General features: G+C 45.1%; 2 protein-coding genes across 2 annotated transcripts in view; one reads left to right on the forward strand and one right to left on the reverse strand.

The window, feature by feature from the left end:
• The window catches only part of srcin1a (SRC kinase signaling inhibitor 1a), a 77,706-nt gene that overhangs the window by 17,434 nt on the left and 44,904 nt on the right, over positions 1-15,368 (reverse strand). Inside the window, exons 4-11 of the mRNA XM_070848236.1 lie at positions 14,895-14,921; positions 6,255-6,450; positions 5,481-5,492; positions 4,807-5,102; positions 2,650-3,470; positions 2,174-2,275; positions 1,643-1,770; positions 142-162 (exon numbers count right to left, since the gene is read on the reverse strand). Coding sequence (XP_070704337.1) covers positions 142-162; positions 1,643-1,770; positions 2,174-2,275; positions 2,650-3,470; positions 4,807-5,102; positions 5,481-5,492; positions 6,255-6,450; positions 14,895-14,921 — 1,603 coding nt within the window. The remainder of the gene's footprint in view (positions 1-141; positions 163-1,642; positions 1,771-2,173; positions 2,276-2,649; positions 3,471-4,806; positions 5,103-5,480; positions 5,493-6,254; positions 6,451-14,894; positions 14,922-15,368) is intronic.
• gosr2 (golgi SNAP receptor complex member 2) overlaps positions 4,817-15,368 on the forward strand; it is a 184,419-nt gene continuing 173,867 nt past the window's right edge. The window contains exon 1 of the mRNA XM_070847978.1: positions 4,817-4,827. The gene's annotated coding sequence lies outside the window, so the exon portion shown is untranslated. The remainder of the gene's footprint in view (positions 4,828-15,368) is intronic.

The raw sequence follows: 15,368 nt of genomic DNA on the forward strand, positions 1-15,368 counted from the left end.
AGGAAAACCAACCAGGAGGAAGACGTGAGGAGAGACACCTCCAGCTACCCAGCAACACCACACACCCATACAGAGAGCAGAGAGCCATGAGAGGAGTCTGAGAGGAGAAATAGGTATGATAGAGTAGGAGATGGCAACTACCTTTCTGCTTCAGCCGTCCAGCTGGAATATAGAAAGAGTGAGCCGGTTACCGAGAAATTAATGAGAGGGTGATAGAGAGACAAAGAGGGAGAGGAAAGTCTTAAAGTTCATTTCCACAGAATAATGATCCTGGAGAACTACAGCAGAGAAAATCACTCCGGTGATGTCTTAGTCTTTTGGCAGTGAGTCAGTTTGAGTGTCTTTGTGACGGCTCAGAGGGTCTGGCCACAGAAAAAGGTTTGTTTGTGCCAAAACGGTGATGCAAAATTATGGAAAGAGGACATTTTAAAAAAACAGGATGGAGGCAGAAAGTGCTTCAGCATGTATACATGCTGCACCTTTTGAAGTAACAGCCTGAGAACTACGAGAGCGCGATCTCTGTGCATCCCACACAGAGATAATCAAAAGTGGAAAAAAGAAACCCTCAAAATACTTCAAGGCTGTCTTATTACTTCGCCAAAAAGGTTGTGTTAACACTCTTGTATGTTTGCTTGTTTCATTAACACCTTTCAACGGCTCCAAGATGTTAGATGGTATAATTTTTTCCTTTTTGACAGAGCTTCGCCTGCATCCCCTCCCTGCTTCCTGTATTTGTGCTTAGGGAGGCTAAACATTTCTCCGCACTGGACAAAGTGATGAAATTACTACTTTTCTCATCTGACTGAGTAGGACGATACTCGAGTGTGTTTGCCAATAATTGGACGGTTCCTAACTTTAATAACTCTGTTAGGTGGATATGAGCGGTCATCATTTTGTTAGAAGGGTTTTAAGGTGGTGAATGAGTCATTTGGGATGAAACTGATCAGCTTTGTTAGCTGAACAAAGACAGAGAAAGTGAAAAAGAAAACAAGGAGGAGGAAGAGAGTGAGTGTGTGTTTAAGAGTACATTCACACCTAACTGGTTTGGTTTGGTTAAAACAAACTCTGGTGTGGTTTCTTGTTCATTTGGGCCGGTGAGGAAGCGGCCACTTTAACTCTAACTGTCTGATTTCAACCAAACAAATCGTTCTGGTTTGGTTCATTTGTGCTCTAAAAGCAAACGGACTGAAACTAACTGATCTACTATTAAATTCATCTGCTGATTTTGAACTGCCCAGGATGGGAACCAGTATAAGTAATGTAGGCTTTCATTTGGTCACCATGGTAACACATATGCACGACAACACATCCTGATGAATCTAACGCTGTTAAAGGTGTGTTGGGTTTTGTGTTTGTATCCTTATAATAAAGTACTTTATTAGCTCATCAACAAGGATTTGATTTCCCTTATTAGTCCGATGATGATCTGATAAAGACTGCAGCTTCCTGGACCGATGTCACGTTGTCCGCCCTCTCTTTGTGATCACCTGCCATCCTCACTGCACCATTGTTTGTGTCCACTATCCAACGCACTGTTTCATTTCTAAAGAGCGCAGAGACCAAAACAGCGGTGGTGTTAGTAACACGAGGGCCAGTGAGTGACAGTTCGGCACACGGGTCACAGTGACGCTGCTGTACTCACTTCCAGTGGCGGAGCCGTCACTGTTGGTTTCGGTCTTCTCGCTGGAAGAGAAAGGTAATGGCCGTGAGAACTCCGTCCCTTGGTCCGGAGGGCAGCCCGCCATCATGCAGAGACGCAGCAGGCCACACCTGAGGATCAACGGCCACAGGGCAAGGCAATTACAGTGCTAACGCTAACAGCACTATCAAACTGGTTCCATTAACAAGTTATGTCCTTGTTAATGAAACTCCATTGTGTTCGTGAGGGGCCATGAGTGCTCAATGCAAATGAGGAACTCTGCTGAAAAGCTGTCTTACACATTTCTTTGTATCAATGCATAAATCAATAGCGCTGCACCCCGCAGCTAATGCTTAGTGCTCTGTACTTGTGCTGTGTTCACACAAAGTAATGTCCCACTTCACTGCTATGGAGCCGATAATGGCTCTTATAATAGGTGGCTGCCGTTGCTGTCGATAATGCCGCCTATGTGTCTGTGCTGAAGCTGTATCCGTGAGTTTTCGAGGGTTAATGGGGTTTAATGGAGAGTCTTACGTGCTGTCACTGTCTGGTGCTCTGGTCAGTACACTCTGGACCAGGCCGGTGAGGCTGGCTATCTGCTTCTCCATCGCCTCCATGCGCTCCAGGCGATGATCTCTGCAAGAGGAAATGTGACGGACTGATCATCAAAAGCTGAACACACTAAAGCAGATCAAGATCAGATCAAGGCGAAGCAATACAGCTTTAAAGGTACCTTTAAACTTGGTTTTAGACATTTAAAATTCTACTGAACCTCCGTGTGTGTTAGTGTTTGACTGAATTTGATAAAGGTTAAAAAACAACAAACAAACTGGACAAGCAAGTCACCTAACATTGTTCTGCCCACTTCACACAAAGTGAGAACAAACCAAGACAGAAGAAGACAAGTACAGAAATCTGTCCTGCAAAATGTGACCAGTGTTTTTGTTGGCAGATAACGTTGTGTTTCTGTAGTGCTTCACTACAAATTCACCACACAGACTTGTACTGACCTGCTGCTGTCCGGGTCTTGTCCAGACATAGAAGACCCAAAGCCAGGCGTGGCCCTGCTGCCCTCCCCCGGCCCGGCCGTCAGGCACAGAGGCTCTGAACCGGAGCTGGGCCTCGATTTCGGGCTCTCCACAAACACTGAGGAGGCAGAGTCCTTACGAAAGGTCTGCCTGACAGGCGAGGCTCTGCTGGGTGAGCTGGAGTACGAGTCCCTATCCCTCAGCTGCATGTCAGGGATTTTCTGCGGGGATGAGGGTGGCATCCGAAAACCAATGCCCAGTGTGGCTGAGGAGTATGTGTCAGAGTAGAGAGAGCCGCCCGGCTTGTAGAGGGAGTCCTCCAGGTCCCCCTGAAGAGCAGCGGCTGAGTAGGTGCTGAGAGAGCGCACAGAGCCACGGCGGTACAGGCCACTGGAAACTGGGAAACTAAAGGGGTCTCCGATGGCAGCTAACGACTGGGTGGAGGCGATGCTGAGGCGGCCCTCATGCATCAGGCTGTAGGGATCTGCATACAGCCCCTCGTTCTTCATCAGTGCCATGTTTTTTGCAGAAACTTCTTCGTCAGGCTTGACGTCGCGGCGCTCCAGGATGGCGCTGGGGGAGGGAGACAAACCTGCGTTGGCACCGTGGCCCGCTGAAGGATGATGGGGATGTCGGGCTTGTTCATGCTGGGAATGGGACCCGGCGAAGGACGGAGGACGACCCCCGCTGTAGGAGAGGCGTGAGCGGGACGGTGAGCCAGAGGACGCTGAGGCCGAGGAGGATGGGAGGGTATTGAGGCGGCGGGTTGGGGAGGAATCCCGGGAGGAGTACACCATCTCCCTCTGAAATGAACAAATCGGGGGTGATGGTTACCATGGAGACCTACGAATGAGAGTGTTGCCTCTCACATGTCAGTTTGACGTGAACAAGACTGAGATCTGACTGACATTAGACGGGCTGTCACAGGCTGCATCAGTGAAGATGAAAAACCATTATTCCTGCAGAATGTCAGAATATTCAATTTAGTTCCTAAAACGTTCTTGATTGTTTATTCTTAATTAGGACAATGACAGAATAATCAAAAGAGAATATATTTATGTCCTGCACTTTCCATTTAGCTTTTGTTGTCCTCATCGTTAAACCGATGCTTTTTCCAACCCTCCTGTTTTCCTCCTGTTGTGCTTGTTATCATCTCTGCAGCTTTCAAAAGCCAAATAACTCTATTGTCCCTCGTCACACAACTACTTTTCCTGCTTAACTTCCTGTTTTCATTCGCTTCTCAGCATCCTAGCACACACAAGAAACACTGGAGTGAAAAAGGAAATTTGCTTTTATGTCCATAGACAAACTCCTATACATACTGGACATTCACACACCTATGAGAGGTGCTCTGGTTAGCACAAACATAATGACATGGCTTAAGCCTCAAGGTTCTCCAAAAGTAAAAACCAGCCTCACAACATGTACTGGAGCCAATAAATGAAGCCTGTGTTTAGTTTCCTAGAGTTGTAAAGAAGAGATGCACTGAGCACCTCACTCCTCCTGTGGAAGATGATGGGTAAAATCATCCTGGTATCAAACTTGAGGTGGTCAGCTCCCACTTTACCTTCTTGTTTTTCTGTTTCTTGCATCCACAGGTACAAACGAGCATATAAACATGCAGCAAAGTACATGCACACACACTTTACACAAGCACAGCGGTCTTTTTTTCCACTGCCTGTTTGCATGGTTAATAGCAGTTGTATTCTCAGCATTGTGTGAATAATGCAGATGGTAAGCTGGGTTTTGTATGAAATAATTAAAAAAAAGTCTCCCTGAGGCTTCCTTGATCTTCACTGAAGCAGAAATAGCTTCGGATGTTAAAATATGCTCATTTCACAGAGGAACATTGTTCTCTGGTGTCTGCACAGCAACAGATGGCCTACTTGAAGATAAGAAAATACATTTCCAGGAGGAATACCTGTTAAATTACTAACCCACATACACCGCAACAGCCTGTCAAAGTTACCATGAAATACAAAAAACACTATTAAGTTGCCGATGAAGCACACTGCTCCTCTTTATGTAGCTGCACACACGACGGCTCAGTTGCCAAACATCACACTTGCAGCATTGTTCCTCTAAAATACCCAGTTTGCTCTGTTCACCTCTTCACTCCCTGGACTCCCCTGCACTCACCCTCAGGTCCCCGTTAGCCAGGTGAGCAGCAGCAGGATAGGAAGCGTAGATGGGCTCTTTGCGGTAAATCTTGATGATGCTGCGGTCTTGTATGTCCCGGACGTCCTCCAGCTCGTAGAAGACGTTACGTGCCTCGTCCTTGATCAAGATGGCCGTGTTGGGAGACTTCAGCATACCTGCGGTCAACTTCTGAGGGAACATGTGCACGATGAGGGCGTGCAGCGTGTCCAGGCTGCTCAGCTCGTGGGTGATGTGCACCCGGCGGGTCTCATCTCCGTACTGCAGGAACAGCACGCCTACAAGAGAGTGACAAGGGAGAGACGGTTGAGAGACACAAAGTGACGGCTTTAGTGGATGTTATGATCAAAATGTTTTGCCTTTTGGTATGGCAGATGATTTTTTTATCATAATCTTTGAGTAATCACCTGTTCTGTCTTTCTGAATATGATAATATGGACGGTAGCTATGTGAGAATTCCCAGCTAAGGTGCAAAGATGCAGGTCTAAGGCTGGTTGAGCTTCTTTTTTTTTTTTAAATTAAACTTCTACTTCCTATCAATAATCAAATAGCTATAATATCAAAGTACCCCAAAACAGCCCCACTTGATGGAAAACTTTGACAGATGCTGCACCCTTTGATTTTATAGGTAAAGATGAGTCTGACGCCTGACTAACCTGAGAATTCATCTTCATACACCGCGGGACAAACAAAAAGAACAAACAAAGCAAAGAAAGACCAGTGATTAAAAGTCAAGCAAAATAAGTGAGATACTGCAGACGAGTTGGGGAGAGAAGAAAACAAAGAGAGTGGTTAGTAAGGAGACATAGAGAGGAGAGACTGGAAATTCACTGTCTGAACTCATCAGCCACTGCCACTTCAGTTCTACAGCCACTTCACTGTACCTGACGTAATGCCACACCTCGGTCTTTATGAGTCAGGACCAGCCTCGCACTAATCCTCCCTACACTCCCGAGGCCCTTTTGTAGTAAACCTGCCCTCCATTCTGCTGTTTACTCTTGCAGAAAAACACACCCACAGTCCTGTATAATTAACACAGGCATCAAATAAACCTGAACAAAATAGTCTGCATTAGTAGTTGCATACCAAATATGATAGATTATGCTTACAAGCTCAGAGTGCACCTGACCAGATGTCATGAAAAAAAGTTTAGCAGACACATTTTGCTTGAGTTTGTTTTGCCAACACTGAAACAAGATGAACAATTTAAGAAAGTTGTGTTATCTCAGGACTTAAAACTCTGCAGCAGAGAAATTAGAACTAGAACTGTTTCTGTAAATGAGGAGAAAGAATAACTTCCTCCTGTTCTCTGTGAGGAAAACGGCTCACTTCACCATCTACACGAGGTAAACACACAACAACTGCAAATCTGCCTCGAGTGCGACCGGCATGTTGTGACAGAGCCTGCCAGCAGGGTTTCAAATCTTAACCTGGAGATCGTAGCTTATTCTGGCTGGCAGAGCGGGACAGTGGCAGGCTCTGGCGAAATCGGTTCATCCGGTTGAACCCCAGGGGGATGTCGGCTTCGGACATGGTCTCCAAGGATTCAGCGGAGGCAAAGGAGAGCTTGGCGGCCTGGTCGGCAAGCCCAGACTGGGTAGACTGGGAATGCCTTGGACTGCGGCTCTGCAGGGGGGAGAGGACACACAGAGACACACATTCATTTACTGTGAGGTGAAAGCAGGGCGGAGAGAATGGATTGGACGGGGCTGATGGAGTAAGACCAACCGGAAAAGAGACATCCAGCACACAATGAGACATCACACAATGAACCACATAACAAGATTAACAAGGCCTTGACAATGGTTTAGCTACCATCCATTCACTAAGAATTACTAGCGTCACATCAGTGATGGGCTGCAGCCAAACACACAGTTGTTCTCAACTGGCACAGCACTCCAGAGTATCAGCCAGCAGGAGTCACCTACAGTGGGTAAGGAGTGAAATTAAGCCACGAATCGTGCTGCAGCTTAGGATAACTTGTGCTGTGTTTGCTCAGCTCTGCACACCTCTCACACGCCCTCATCCAAACTCTTGTCCCAGCGCTGCTACGTACTTTAAACGAGTGCTCGTGGGATGGGAGGAGAAGCTCATGCAAATCCCGGGCTGTCACTGTAGGTTTATCCCGCTGGCCTATGCCTGGGCGTCTCTCGCTGAAAGACTGTTAGTGCAGCCGGGGCTGAGCTCACTGAACTGGCTCCCTGATCCCCCACCGCTGTAGCGTCTCAGAGGCTGCTGTAATGAGCTCCCAGAATGCTGTCTGCTGGTTGTTTGGATGGCAGAGAAAGACACATCCTTAGCCACAGTACAGTAACTGTGCCTGCCTCCTCCTCCTCCTCCTCCTCCTCCTCCTCCTCCTCGCACCGTGAGCACAACAGCCTTCCCCTCTTTCCAAGGTTTTCCTTCTCTGCCTGAGTCAAACTACAGTGTGGATCTACTGGCTTTCATTAACGTAGTGTTTAATTAGTGTGAGAGTGAGAGTCTCTGTGCTCACTGATTCTCAGCAGAACGACACAGAACACACTCCTGCATCCATTTGTGGTTTTGTTAATTGGACAATAAGACTGAAAGCCAAACTGCAGTAAAGTGGGCTTTTTTAGATCAGTTGATTAATTCATAAAATGTAAATGTAATGTAAAAGATCCACCAACTATGAGAGACTGCAGTGAAATGTTACATAAACATTCATGTTTTAATTTGTTAAATACTTCAAAATACCTGAAAAACTAGTGACATCATCATGAGCATCAGCTTTATTCTGTGTTTAGTGGTAATTAACTCACGCGGGTGGATCACCGAACAGGGTTACTGTGCCCAGGGGGCTCTGCCTGAAGTTGCTTCATGTCACAAGAAAGAAGCGTGTTTATCCCCTCAGTTTATCTAAAGGACTTTAGAGGGGCTGAGTACAATACGGGGGGGCTTTCACACATCTGTGCCCATTGTCCTATTGTCTCATAATCCGCTTATGTTAACAAACACTATCATGCTAAATAGCTAAACTAAAATGGTGAATATGGTCAAAATGACACCTGCTTAACATCATGTTCACATGCCGATGACAGAATTCAGCACAGAGGGCAGAGCTTTAGCCTCCAATTTCTCTTTTAACTCGTCTGTCAGTTAAGTTAAATGATAAACGTACACTACACTGCAGTAAACTAAACTAAACCACATGTATCCTTGGTGATCTGCTCTGTAAACTACCTGCAGTGCCATCACACGTGTGCTTACACAGCAAGTTACAAACTCCAATCAGGACTGAGGAGCAGAACGATCCATTTCTTTTATAATGTACACACCTTCTGCCACTATCATATATAATTCAATCATACACACACACACACACACACAGACCGATAGTGGTGGTGTCCAGCGATAGAGGTGGCAGACAGTGTCTGAGCACGCAGAGGGACGGTGATGCTGACAGATAACCCCCACTGTGTTTTCTAATAGTGTCATTTATCTAAACTGTGACCACACTGCACAAAAACACAGCCGGCAGCACCACAGCCGAGCGGCACGTACTGCAGAGTGTCGTATCCTGGCCAGAGACAGTGGGACACCAAGGGCGTTAGACACACCACTGTACATAATAAGGCTGGGGCTCAATCCTCAATGTGCTCTTAATCAATTAGGTTCTCTTTGAATCGTTTAATTCTGTTTAGGTTTCACTTATTTTGGGGGCAAAAGCTCTGAATGCAGTAGCTTCATATTTTAATATCAAGATCGATATTCTCATGCAGTGAATATGAACCTACTGCCAGTAGATGGTTAGCTTAGCGTAGTGTAGTGGAGGTAAAGTCAGCTGGTCTCCCTCTGAACACATATAAGAACTGGATGCAGTTTCCAGGCAACCAGCAGAGACAACAACCTAGAAACAGTCGGACACATAACCACCGTAAACCAGCCAAGTGTCAGTTCCACAGCTGGATTCATTCAAGCCAACAAGACGTGACATGTTAATAAGTGAGCTTTACAGGTGCTGCTTTCGTTACCTTTGGGCAGAACCAGGGAAGTCGTTTCCCCGGTTCTGGTCCTGGTGCTGAGCTAAAATAACTGGCTGCTCACAGAAGCTTCATATTTACAGGACGGACATGAGACCGGTATCAATATTCTCATCCAACTAACAAGGCAAAGTTTCCTAGAATGTCAAAATATTCCTGTAAGAACTAAAAGTCACCTTCGTCAGAGCCTTTTATTTATGGAGGGAAGCCAGTAAACACACTGAAGCACTGGGGAGGGACTTCTTTATTTTGGTTAAGAGATGGACATTGAACATTAGATGGTATTTTGTGTTGATTCTAAATGGGTATTACTGCTGCATGCTGACGGGAGGCTGAAATGAAAGAAGACCCTTTTTTCTGAGTTTTGTGCCTCTGCAGTCGCTGGGAAGAAAATGCTGCTTTCAGCTCTGTGATTGGTTGGTACACTATAATTTTACAGCAGGCTGAGTAATTTCAAATGACAGTAAAATTGATCAATCATTTTATCTTCCCTCTAAATATAACAGATATACCCGTGCTGTTTTCAAGATTACCTTTAAATGCAATGCTGGAGTTGCAGACGTACACTCGATTTGACTTGGAGCAGAAAAACACGAGGCTCATCCAGCTCCAGGATTTTGTTTTCACGTAACTTGTGTTAATGCAATCATCAAAGGGTGCATTTTTAAAACCTAATTGTGGCCTGCGGGCCAACTGATTTGGGAAAACGGTCATTAATGATTGTGCACATGTGGTTATTAAATGTTAGCTTTGTGTGGTAGGAAGGGTGGATGTCACACACACACACACACACACACACACACACACACACACACAGCTAGTGTGATGATGCCATTATTTGTAAGGAGGATTCACATGTTGCTAAAGAAACTAGCGGTTTGTTTTCGGTGATAACACGTCTGCTGCTGTTTTGCTCATTACGTTGTCTCCAGTACTAGCTATATTTGGTTTGAATATAATTAGATATTTTACAGTATTAAACATTTTCCCCCAGTCAGCTCAAGGAAGAATATTAGGGAGGGTCAATAAGGAGTAAAAAATAAATAGAAAAAAGCCCATTTATGCCCTGATTAATAATGAACAGCCACTTATTGCACAACAACAACTTTGATTGCTAATGAAAATGGCTGAAAAAGACCAGTATGTGTAAAATACGACAATACCTGTTCACTTTTGTCTGCATGGCAGAGAGGAAACACAGAGGAACTCTGTTTCGAAGTCTTGAGTCATTCTAGGAATGCACCTGAGAATTTTTTTCAAGGCTATATAACCTTGTTGGAGCTTTCTATGAAAAGGAAAAGGGAACGGAGGATATGGTGCTACATGACTGAGCTCGCCTCTCACAATGTGTGGAGCCTCGAACGCTAAATTTCTGAACCAGCTGAAAAAGGAGAAAAGAGTCTTTGAGGGGAAAGTGATCACTGCTCCACTTCCTCAACATCCAGTGTGAACGTGCTGCTGAACAAGACAATGAAACCCTGCATGAGCGCTCGTGTGTCAGCTTATCACAGCTGTCGTCGTCTATCCTCTTAGTCAGCTCGCCTTGTAACAACAGGCTCCAAACACACACTTCCATGTTGGTGCTTTATGTGATATGAAAATGTCTCTCTGCAGTGTAAATATTCCATGTGAACACACCATCTGGTCCTGCTAGACATGCCAGTGTTAAACATGAGTGTGTTCACAGCCTCCTTTGAGGGAAACCGGTTCCACCTTCGTCTAATTTTCCTCCCTCTGCACCTCCTCCCGCCCCACCTCCACCTCCACCTCCACCTTTTCTTTTTGAGCGATCCAGGCTTTTTTCAACAGCACTCAATTACTGTCGAGAGCTCTAGTCTCTGTTGAGGGCACGGCAGAGGAGAGGAACAAGTAGGGAACAGGATGATCTTACATGGAACAGAAGAGAGTGGAAAGCGGGACACGGCAGCCTGGGAACAGACCTCAGGCTACAAACTGCATTAAACTCAATGGAACCTCCCACCCTGTTGTGTTTTTGTTTCCTCCGCTACGCACACAAACATGCACACACACAGGGACACACTGTTTTAAGGTCAAGTAATGGCAGCCTTGGCATATGGCTTTTAATGTTAGAGAAAGCACATCTCAGCTTCAACGTCCACTCACTTAGTCTGCAGACCTCTTTACCTTATACAATGGGCAACAGAAAATGTCTTAGCTCCACTTTAGAGATTGATTCTCAGTTCACCCACAGAATGTTTTGGTGATAGATACCAAAAGGGAGATTTATCTTTAAATTATTTAGAAAAGACGTTGAGTAATGTTCTCCGAAGTGTGAATTTAACCTGGAAAGATGAGCAGCACTGGACAGAATAAGCAAGAATCTGACACGAGGTTAAGAATCGAGCTCAGTTTCTACCAGATTATTTGTCCTTTGACATTCTGAGGAAATGAAATGAACCATCAGCAATCTGGACGGATTTCTGCCAAGTCAGAAATGTTGGTAAGCTAAAGTTAAAGCAGTTTCACGATCCCATTTCTCACATGGCTGCTGTCAAAAGATCGGTTACAAACTGTAGTGAGCTCATATTTGTTTTACATTCTCATTTCAGACTGCTGAGCTTTGATGGCGAGCGGACAGACACAGGGACAGGCCAACACTCACTGCCTCCCCCAGCCATCTGCGGCTACATATTTATCATCTTACTTAGCTTCGTAGTACAAGAGCACAAAGTAAAACCGCCTTTCTCTCTTTTGTCAGCATTGTTCAGGACACAGTTGTCTAATCTGAATCAACACTTTGAATTCGTCAGGTTCTGGTTTTAGCAGGCACACACTGCGACCGCTCCACTCCTGCAGCTTCTCACCGTGCAGAAAGACAGATTAAAATGTGCAGTGTGAGTAAACACAACGTTCAGTATTAATAGAAATGCAGCGTCTGCTCAGCTGACATTGAAACTAATCTGCAAGATTTCAGCAAATCATGTGACGAACAAACCGAGCAAACACAGATGAACTACACCCCTGGAAAAACATCATTAATGACTGGTGCTAATCAGGCTTTAATCCTGGAGTTGAGAGGTAAGTTGACCACACGAGTGCTGCTGCAGGGCTCTTCTTCCTCATCTCTTCCCTGAACGTGATCATTTCCCTGAGATAAGTGATGTGACATTCTGCTGGACTTGAGCAAAGAGAGGGTTCGTCAACCAGAAATGTCAAAGACCGCTCGATGCAAGTGAAATGACTAAGAAGTGTTTGGCTCCTGGGCATTACATGAGGGACAGGTGTAAAATGGTAAATATCACAGCGCTGACACCTTAACCACAGCTCTACTATTTTTCATATTCTTCTAATGACATCTCTTCCTCTTCCTCCTCCCTAAAAGCTTGTCTGTCTTTGCCTCCAGTTGTCTCTCTTTCCTTTTTTATCCCCTGTCACTCACTTGTCCTCTCTTCTTCCCAAAGCTCACTTCTGACTGAGCTGCTTTACGCCAACATATCTGCCTCCACCTCAGCGGCTAGTGGCAGAGGCCAAAGCTGCTGTCGGCATTTGGAGATTTTGAGACTGGATTTTCTCCCTCAAGCCATAACCTGGCTCTATCTCCACACAGAGAAGGTTCACAGCCCTCACTTTTAGAAATTACAGAGAAAACTCCCTAAAATCGACTCATCTCTCACATCCGCTTCTCTCTAGTTGCTCTGGCCGTGCTATCATTGTTTCTCTCCATCTTTTCCAACTCTCGGGCCAATCTTCCGCCTGGACACACACTTCCCAACACCCCTCGAGTCCTGTCTTTTCATAATACCAGCAGTCATCAATGCACGGACCAAATTGCTTCGCCAAATTGCTGTGAATTGTGCGTCGATGCAATCGGTCTGCTCGGAAGCAGGGGGGCAAAATGGCGTTCTTTTCCAGAGGGAAGATGATAGCTGAGATTGGTGGCGGTGACTGTTTTTTCTGATAGAAAAAAAGAAAACAGAGCCCTGAAAACACAGTGAGAAACTACAAGCTCCAGATAATTTCTGTTTAGATCTACAGTTAGCCGTGTATTCTTCCATGTGACTGTCACTAAGAAGGTTTTAAACACGGTGTATTTTATACACTACTACCTGATAACATCCTTGATATACTTGTTTTTTCCACAGGTAAAAACGTGGCGTAGTACAATCCTGATAGTAGTGTCATTTCAAGTTCATTTCTCAGCAGGCAGGAGAATCCGTGGAGAGAGTAAAGCTTAGATTAGACCTGGTGGGATGAAGTGAGTGGGATGGGGCTTTCAGAGGCTTTAGTGCGAAATGAAGAAAATTGAGCAGGATGAGGCGTCAACATAAAAAATGTCAACAACAGAGAGCGTGTTGGAAGCAAACAGCTTTAGATCTGTGGCCACTTGGACCATTCTGGTTGTGTCATTCTACATTTTACTGCCTCTGCAGCACCTTGACAGGTAGATAAATAAATCTATCTGTTCAGTGATTAACTCCCTCACATGATGCATCAAGTGACTGACTGGACCACAACTTACTGCTCTACTGTCTACTTACTGGACTCTACTGAGAAACTATCTGTGTGTCCACGGCTCCAACAAGTGATTGATTACTTAAAATCAATCAGCAACTATTTTTATAAGCGATTCATTGTTTGAGTCCGTTTTTAAGCAAAAAGTCAAATCAAGTCATTTTCTGGTTCCAGTTTTTAAAGTGAGAATATTTTTCTGTGTTTTAAACGTTTTGGACTCTTGATGAGCAGCTTCTGAACAATTAATCAGGAAACTAATCTGCAGATTAATCAATAGTGAAAACAAGCTCTTCTATTTTTACGCTCAGTGTTTCAACATTTTCAGTAAAAAAAACATGTGAATTGAATGATTTGATTGTTTAAAGTGTCACTTTTTGTACCAACGAGCCAAAAGTCTTTAGTCCTGTAGAGTTCAAATCGTTTGCTTGTGTAATATCAGCAACAGATGAAGCTTTAAATTCTATTTCATATCACACTAGTGAGGTTAAAGTACTTGTGGGAGTGAGGGATAAATTGCTTAGCCTTCCCCATGGGTCATGGCATATGGCAATTGATATTCAGTGGCATTTCCACCCTGTCTAAATGATATTGTGAGCAGGGATTCAGGGAAGACTACTCCACAGATAAGCCCAGGGCTCTTTCCTCACACACACACACATCGATTAACTCTTTAACTTGCTGTGTTTAGATAGCACGCCGCCCTGCCTGCCTCTGTGAGGTGTGATGTCATATACATTACAACACAAGGCATCAAATAAGCTCAACTCTTTGGATTCAGCATAGGCGATAAACACTCCCAATATTTCTTGATGCTGGCCTTCCCCAGTAGACACAACTAATATTTCCTCTCTGCAACCTGTGGAGGAAGCACATTCAGCAGCCCAGCCATGACTCAAGTCTCTGTGCTAATGTCAAAGCATTATTTCAGTAATGCCTCAGTGGCACGTCTGAAATGTCTTCTTAATGTCTCAGTCAGTCTGAGTAATACTTCAGCGAGGTCACATGGCTGCTAGCCATTAATGCTAGCTGACTGAGCTACCATAAATCCTGAGAGAATCGTCTTCTGCAGATTAAATGGAGCTGGAGAAGTTTAAGCTGCCGCCACCCCTGACACCTAAACACACACACACCTAAACACACACACACACACACACTCTAAAACATACACACCCAAACACTGCTAGAAGAGCTGAGAGATGCCAAGTGAGCTGGGTGTTGCATGAGCAAGAGGACCAAGGAGATTGGCTGGTGATGCCTGAGGAGTCTAATGTGATCCCATGAGAGCAGAGAGCACACACACACACACACACACACACACACACACACAGACACACACACACACACACACACACACACACACACACACACACACACACACACACACACACACACACACACACACACACACAGAGACACACACACACACACACACACACACACACACACACACACACACACACACACACACACACACACACACAGAGACACACACACACACACACACACACAGAGACACACACACACACACACACACACACACACAGGACAGGAGAATAACAAATGCACAGGGACACTTAGACACGCAGCACTGACCTTAAAGCTCCAGTAGTTGGGCTGTTGCTGTGGAGTTTATGAAGGAAAAAAGAGGGAAGGGAGGGAGACAGACACAGAAAAGTCAGAAACTTGCTTCTCTAACAACGGCTGAAGTTCACTGGCAAAAAAACCCCAGAACACTTTAAAACAAAGTGGTGCACAGCACGATGGAGTGGAGAGGAGAGAGAGTCTGAAAGCAGGCCTTTAACACAAAAAATGCAATGCCACCATTATCAGTTGTGTTTGCTAGATTGTCTCATCTAATGCAGCTATCCAAACCATAATCATTAACTTTGATTGGTGTTAATGCACTGGCTGGCCGTGTGTGTGTGTGTGTTTTGCAGGCTTCGGGTTTCACACACCTGAAACAAGATTGCGCTGCTGGCTGTAACTGGCGAAGGGGAGGAAATGAAAAGAGCGAAATCGAATCAAACAGCAGCCCACTCTGTTGTTGCGATGTTGGCCTCTCTCCCA

The sequence above is a fragment of the Pempheris klunzingeri genome, chromosome 17, assembly GCF_042242105.1.
Source record: "Pempheris klunzingeri isolate RE-2024b chromosome 17, fPemKlu1.hap1, whole genome shotgun sequence".
Classification (NCBI taxonomy): Eukaryota; Metazoa; Chordata; class Actinopteri; order Acropomatiformes; family Pempheridae; genus Pempheris; species Pempheris klunzingeri.